The 7,764-nt window shown below is 44.4% G+C and overlaps 1 protein-coding gene across 1 annotated transcript; it reads left to right on the top strand.

Annotated features, from left to right (window-relative positions):
* Positions 1-354: 354 nt before the first annotated feature.
* LOC129676341 (baculoviral IAP repeat-containing protein 1b-like) lies at positions 355-6,781 on the top strand. The gene is made up of 4 exons (XM_055606702.1): positions 355-430; positions 1,287-1,338; positions 5,577-5,696; positions 6,664-6,781. The coding sequence occupies exons 2-4, from the start codon at positions 1,329-1,331 to the stop codon at positions 6,765-6,767; spliced, it is 234 nt and encodes a 77-aa protein (XP_055462677.1). The 5' UTR covers positions 355-430; positions 1,287-1,328; the 3' UTR covers positions 6,768-6,781.
* The last annotated feature ends 983 nt before the right edge of the window (positions 6,782-7,764 follow it).

The raw sequence follows: 7,764 nt of genomic DNA, 5'->3' as shown, positions 1-7,764 counted from the left end.
TGCTGCTCCCTGATCCATGCTGATCTGCTACTCCCTGATCCTCGATGCTGCTCTCTGATCAATGCTGATCTCCAAGGCCACAGATCGGAGTGGGTCCCGGGAAATGGCACAGGCCGGGGAAACTGAGGTTTAGGGCTCACAGGGAAGTGGAGCTCAAGCACTCTGGGCAGACCTCATCACTATTGCTGGCAGGCTCTGGCAGGCCAGTAGATGGGGAAGGGTGGGGGAGGTTTCACCTGTTGCTCCCTGATCTGTGCTGGTCTCTAGGGCTGCAGATTGGTGCGGGTCCTGGGAAATGGTACAGCTCCAGGTACTCGGAGTATATTTTAATTATATTTTTAATTATAGATGTGAATTTCTTCAAAGTAAGAAATCGTCAGAGGAAATTGCCCAGTATATTCAAAGCTACGAGGGATTTGTTCATGTGACGGTAATTTACAAGGGCCAACTATTTCTAATAGCATATATTTGTTACCTAATAATATGTGATTCATCAGGGTGATGTTCATTTTTGTTTGTTTGTTTGTTTTCCCAAATACTCTGTGTTTTTCTTCCTTTCTCTTGTCATTGTCCTGCCTCTTCTCTGCAGAGAGGAAACAAAACTCTTGTCTTGTGAAGCTGGAACCAATTAGACAGTTTCCAGGCTGGCTTTGGGTTGCTTCCGCTGCCTCCTTCATCTTCCCTCTGAGTGAGGCCACTCACTACTCTAGCTACCTTCTGCTGCCTCCACCTGGATGTCTGACTCAATCTTCTGACCCAGTACATGGCAGAGGCTGGGCACTCAAAGCTGGCTCCTGAACCTGTTATTTACACCCTTAAACTAGTAAGGACATCCTAGTGGCCAGCAGTGGGAACCCACCTCAAACTGAAGCCAAAGGAGACTGTATTGTCTGACTGACTGAGAGGCAGCATCTGCAGAGGGCATGGGCTGACAGTTGGGGTGCAGTTTTCTCAGAGGAAGAGCTGCTTTATTGGAGAGCGTGGCTCCCTTCCCGTGTCTCAGTTCCTCATGAGTCAAAAGACACCTCTGTGTGTAACTGCAGTTCTGTGGGTGAGCAGGGTGTGTGGTAAGAGTGACCCTGAGAAGCTTCCATTTCACTGATGCTTGGCACTGCATCAAAGTTTACAAGATCAATAGAACTCAAACCAAAATTAAAGGGCTGCTTTGCTCAAATTCTGCTGCTCGAATGAAAATTCACTTCAGTTTGGGAAGACCTTAAGTTGCAGGCCACAGATAGATGTGGTAAGTCAGCCAATCAGGCAGTAACCTGAATTTCTTTCCCCAGGGAGAACATTTTGTGAATTCCTGGGTCAGAAGAGAATTACCTATGGTATCAGGTAAAACCAAAACCTTTGTTTGGTTCTTTCTTTTTGTGTTTCTCTTTTTCTCTCTCTCTCTGTATCTCAGTCTCTGTATCTCAGTCTCTGTCTCTCTGTCTCTCTCTGAGTGCACATGGTGCACATTTACAGGGGATTTTGGAGGCCAGACAAAGGCATCAGATCCCTTGGAGGTGGAGTAACAGGCATTTGTGAGCTGCCTGATGTGGGTGCTGGGAACCGAACTCAGGTCCCCTAAAAGAGTAGAAAGTGCTTTTAACCACTGAGCCATCTCTTCAGCCCTCATCAACTTTCTTCAGAAAATATTTTTATAAGTGATTTCTCCATCATGGAATGACTTTGGTTTGTTTTATGTTTTTTTACTTTATGGCTGGGAGAGACGGCTGAGCAGTTAATGTACTTCACACTCCTGGGAAGGACTCGGGTTAGGTTCCCATCACCCTGTATTAGCTGACAACTCTGCAAGTCTATTTCCAGAGGATCCAATACCGTCCTCTGACCTCCTTGGCCACTGCACACATGTGGTACAGCCAAACACACAGACAGAACACCTACATCAAAAATAAAAATAAGTGAATCCTTAAAAGTAATTTTTTTAAAACATTGACACCCAGCCAGGCACTGTGGCACATGCCTGTAATCCCAGCACTCAGGGAAGCAGAGGCAGGTGGATCTTTGAGTTTGAAACCTGCCTGGTCTACAAAGCAAGTCCAGGACAGACAAATCTACACAAAGAAAATCTGTCTCTAAAACAAAGGAAAACAAAACCCAATTTACACTCCGTTATTTCCATAATGTATATGTGTATGCATGGGTCCATGTGTGAAGGTCGGAAGCCAGAGGACAACATAGGAGTTGCTTCTCTCCTTCTGCCATGAGGGTTCCAGGGATTAATTAAAAGGTTGTCAGGCTCAGCAGCAAGCATCTGTACGGTGGAGCCATGAACTGGCTTACTCTTTAGCATAGGTGAACACAGCTAAGTGTGGTAGGGTGGGCGCTGTCATGGATGCTTCTTTAAAACAGCTAACATTTTGGATAACATGTTTTGGAAGCATTTTGGAGCATCTCTCCTATTCCAGGCTGGCCTCAAATGCAAATGAATTTTGAAATTTTGTTTCTCCTGCTGAGTGCTGAGACATTGTTTCTTGGGTGCTGGTGATGGAACCAAGGTCTTCCTGAAAGCTAGGAGAGCATGCTACCAACTGAGCCACATTCCCAGTCCCCAAAAAGCATTCTTAAGTGACATAGTGTGCTGTTAAGAAATTAAGGAATATTCACATTAAAATGATGTGATAGGCTTAAGGATATTACTCACTTGCCTAGAATGAACAAGGTCCTCGTGTTTCATGCCAACATCCAAAGGAAAACAAATCTTAACGTTAGGAATCTAGCTCAATTGTAGGGCATCCATACAGCAAGTAGGACAGGCTCTGAGTTCAGTCCCAGCAGAGGTCAGAGACATGGGAACATGGGGTAGTGGACAGGTGAAAACAGTCGTAATAGAGTAAGAATTCTATGGTCACATGAGTGTGCTTCTCCCTGTATTTCCTGCTCTTGGAAGGTGGAATGAGGTGTCCATGGCCAGGTAGGACTATGATAACAGGTTAGAGGCCAGTATGGGCTGCATGAGGTTAGTGCCAAGTGTAGAGGTCCATGCCTGTAATCCCAGCACTAAGAAAGCTGAGGCAGAAATATGATGAGTTTAAAGATAGCTTAGCTTAGCCTACATGGCAAAGCATTGTGCCTCCTTCCCCAAATGAGCATGAGGGTGAAGGGATGCCTCAGATGTTAAGAGTGTTTGTTGTTCTTGTGAAGGACTCAGGTTCAGTTCAAAGTGTCTCCACGGTAGTGGCTTACAACAATTTCTAACTTCGTCTTGAGGGGATGTAACATCCTCTCGGTCCACCTGGGGCCCCAGGCTCACCTGTGGTATACATACATGCTTCCTGTAGGCAAAACACTCAACACACATTCATAATCAAGTGAGTGTACACACACACACACACACACACACACATACCGAAAGAGAGAGAGAGAGAGAGATAGCATCCTCGCTAGAAACACCGTATTCCAGTAACTTGCTAAATAGCAAACACAAAGGGAAAAAGAAGACGCAGACAATGTTTGTTCTCTTGGTCTTTGAACGCAGAGCTGTGTCTTTGGCCATATATGCAAGAGTCTACAAAAAAAGTGATATTGTCAACATAGGGAATGGGCTGTCAAAAAGGCGTGATCATGAATTCTACCACAGCAAAACTGGAAGAGTCTACAGTGTTACCCAGCATGCTCTTTTTTATTAAAGAAGCAAGTCATGAGCAGGAAGAGAATCACTGGAAGTATTTATCTCATTAGGAATTCTAAGGGTCATGGATGGGACAGGAAGTGCAGGGTGCTCTCCTTGCAAACAGGAGGCTTTGCATTCTGTCTCCAGAAACCATGTAACAAAAGCCAGGTGTTACTGTTGTGCATTTGTAATCTCAGGGCTGGAGAAGCAGGGAAAGATGGAATCCTGGGGTTCTTCAACCACACCAGGGAAGTGAAAGCCCCTCACAACAAGGGAGACACAGTGACATGTGTCCTCTGACTTCCACAGATACCTGAACAATTTACCCGCACGTATGCCTGCACACACATGAACACACACAGAACTCTACATCCTGAGACAGCCTCCTAGTATAGGTGAAGGAAGTGATCAGAGAAAGAAGGAAGCCAAAGAAAGACACAAGTGCCAGCCTGCTCCAACCAGAGAAACATACTTGTGAGAACTAAGAAAAACAGTAGAGCAGGCCAATCAGTTCATGTCAGAGGCAGTCCCTGTTCCCATTACTATGGAATCCACTTGGACACTGAACTGCCATGGGCTACATCTGTGCAGGGGTTCTAGGTTATCTCCATGCGTGGTACTTGGTTGGAGTATGAGTCTCAGGAAAGACCCCTGTGCTCAGATTTTTTGGTTCTGTTGCTCTCCTTGTGGCGCTCCTGTCCTCTCCAGATCTTACTATTTCCCACTTCTTTCATAAGATTGCATGCACTCTGCCCAACAGTTGGCCATGAGTCAGCATCTTCTTTGATAGTCTGCAGGCAGAGCCTTTCAGAGGCCCTCTGTGGTTGGCTCCTAACTTGTTTCCTGTTTTCTTCTTCTTCTGATGTCCATCCTCTTTGCCTTTTGGGATGGAGATTGAGCATTATAGGCAGTCTTTCCTCTTGATTAGTTTCTTTAGGTGTGCAGATTTTAGTAGGTGCTCTTAGATCACCTTCCCCTGAGAGGGGAGCAGCCTTACCAGGCCACAGAGGAAGACAATGCAGCCACTCCTGATGAGATCTGATAGACTAGGATCAGAAGGAAGGAGAGAAAGACCTCCCCTATCAGTGGACCTGGGAAATGGCATGTGTGGGGCATGAGAAGGAGGAGGGAAGATGGGATTGGGAGGGGAGGAGGGTGGTGTTTATGGGGGGGATACAAAGTGAATACAATGTAATAATAAAAATTAAAATAATAATATACATAGGATATTGTTGAAAAAAAGAAAAACAGTAGAATCTATTTGCTATGACATTGTGGTTTACTAGAAGGCAAAAGTCAATAAAATAAAAAGTTCTAGACTCTAAAGATATTTTTCTGGTTAAATTAAAGTGTAGTATTCCAAATGCCAAAGAAATACTTAAAGCAAAAGGGAAAAAAAGGTGGGGGGGAATATAGGATTATGTGTGAACACAGCAGGCTTTCATCTTGAGAAACTTGTCAGACCAAGGTTAGGACACTTTAATTTTCAAGTCCTCACAGTGTGGAGAAGATTAGACCAGTGGCCCAGGGCCAGGATGAGTGATCTTCCCAGTGTGGTCATCTCAAAGAGCAAGCCATGAAAATGACTGCTTTTAAGAAAGCCACAGGAGAAATGACCTTTCTCAGATCTTCACACTGACCTGGAAACTGGAATCCTGTCTTGATTTTGTTGTACCCTGATTCTAGATGACCAAAGGATAGTCTTAAGTTACACCTTAACACAGTAACCATGCACAGAAATGAATAGAATGAATGGAATACCTCAGCCTTTGCCACTCTGCTCCAGCAGTTCTAACATGGTCTTTCTTGTACCTCTTATTTCTTCCTGCTCTTCTAACCTCCCTTAATTATTCTGACACAAGCAAAGATCATGAGATCATTCTGCCTATACACACAACTCACTTGGACTTTGTTATCAAAGCCTGCTCTTCTCACCCACATCTTTTTCCCCAAGCTTACTGCAATGACAGCGTCTTTGCTAATGAAGACATGAGGAAGGAGACTTTTAAGAACTGGCCCCACAAGTCACCTGTGGCTGTTGACGCTCTTGTCAAAGCAGGCCTTTTCTACACAGGTCAGTCGGGGTTTTCCCCTTTATTTTTACGTTTCTGTGTGTGAGTGTTGCCTGCAAGTAAGCACGTGTGCCACATGTCTGCCTGGTGCCCTCAGAGGCTAGCCAGGGTGTTGGATCCTGGAACTGGAGATATAGTTGCCGTGAGCCAGCATCTGGTGCTGGAAACAAACCTGACTCCTTTGCAAGAGCAGCCAGTGCTCTTTATGCTGAGCATCTCTTTAGGACCTGAGTCAGAATTTTGTGTCTGCCACATATCCTTTATTTTCATTTGTCATAGATCTCTTTGGGGCCTCATAAAACCTTCAGTTTTCCATAGTTCCCTCGGTGCTCAGCCTCTGAGCTTGGGGATCCTGAGGTCACTTGATCCGACAGGCTATTCCACTGGCACAAAACTCTACCCAGTCTTAATGCATTGTCTTCTCTTGCCAGCCTTGCCTGAGTGTCATGGATGAAGTGCTCCTATTTCTAGGGAAAGAGAGCTGGCAATAATGTGAGCAGAGACAGGGATTCTTCATAACCTGCCTTGCATAGAGGCTCCTAAGTTTGCTCTTCCATCCTGCCCCAGCTACAAGTGTATTCTCCCGATTTACTCCGTAAGCAATTGCTTGTTGGTTGCCTATGTCTGTGAATGTCCCGTAAGTCATCATTGTCCAGGACAGACAGAAATCTCTGCTCTCACGGAGCTCCTACTCCAGATCCTGATGGCAAATCTTTCAGGATGATGGTTTGGGAGAGGTTTCATCAAAGCACACGGTGCACAGGAACCTTCAGCGCCTGTTGCTGACTGTTGCTGACCACCCCACGGAAGGACCAAGAGTCCTGTGTGAACTCTTGCCTCCTGTGCGTGGTAGTCCCACATAATCCAACTGGAGGAGCAAGTAGGATTTCACTAGTGAAATCTGGAGTGGAATTCTTGTGAGTTGACAGGTGTACGTGCTGTTGAGCTGACCCCATCTCCTTTTCCTAGGCAAAAAGGACCTTGTCCGGTGTTTTTCCTGTGGAGGATGTATGGAGAAGTGGGAGGAAGGTGACGACCCATTAGCAGACCACACCAAGTTTTTCCCAGAGTGAGCAGTAAATTCTCTTGACTTTGAACTCACTTCATCTGTTATTCCCTCACTGTCCAGGTTTGTTATCTGTGGGTAGTGTCTGCTCACTCTCTGGTTCCCACTGCGAGGAATACATCCATGTATCTTTATTTCTTTTCCCCCTTGATACTCTCCCTGTCTAGCTTTTTTACTCATCATAGTAAGATCATAGTTTTTGTTGGATCTATGTACACACTTTTAAAGACAGGATCTGTGTAGCACAGACTGTCATAACAATTCTATCTAGTAGGACTTGATCTCATGATCCTCCTGCCTCAGCCACCTAAGCCCACTGCTGAGAGCACATCATTTCTGCCAGTTCTAGGCATTTCTGATTTTTTTTTGAGTACAAACTAGTTTTTCTTTTCATCTCCTTTTAGAATGCTTTATGGTTTTCTATTTCTATTGTCTAAGATTTCCCCAGTGGTTTTCTTTTTCCAGTGTTGGTGGTAGAAGTACTAATTTGAGCATGCCAGGCAATCACTTTACTATAGAGCTACTCTCACCCCTTTTCTGTCAGTCTTCAAATTTATTTTTATTCCTCTTCTACACATAAGAAAACCCTAGAAAGGTCCACTTGCACAATAAATTTGTTATTATGTAGGAATTAGAATTTTGAAAGATAAATATCAATATGCACAGATTGAAAAGTGGGTATTTCTGGGCAAGGTGGTTGACACATGAAATCCTAGCTCTCAGGAAGCTGAATGAAGAAAAACCCCGTTTTGTTTTATATTAAATGCTTTGATATGAATTCCCCTAAAGTTGATCTGTTTTAAAATCCAGCACGTGTAATTAAGAAATAAGAGTCTTTTGATCCGGTTTCCCTTGGAAGGCAGGAAAATCTGCAGCTGTGTTGGTACCCCGGCAGGCTGTGTTCAGTTCCACCAGTACCTTTTCTTTCCATCCAACACATACCTAAAAGTGCTCTAAATTGATTTAAGTTTAATTATTAACATTTAAATGTAAAGGTTTAAATA

The sequence above is a fragment of the Psammomys obesus genome, unplaced genomic scaffold (genome assembly GCF_907164565.1).
Source record: "Psammomys obesus unplaced genomic scaffold, mPsaObe1.curated_primary_1811, whole genome shotgun sequence".
NCBI classification, from domain to species: domain Eukaryota; kingdom Metazoa; phylum Chordata; class Mammalia; order Rodentia; family Muridae; genus Psammomys; species Psammomys obesus.
Note: the sequence above shows the minus strand (reverse complement) of the source record. Positions and strands in the feature narration are given on the sequence as shown.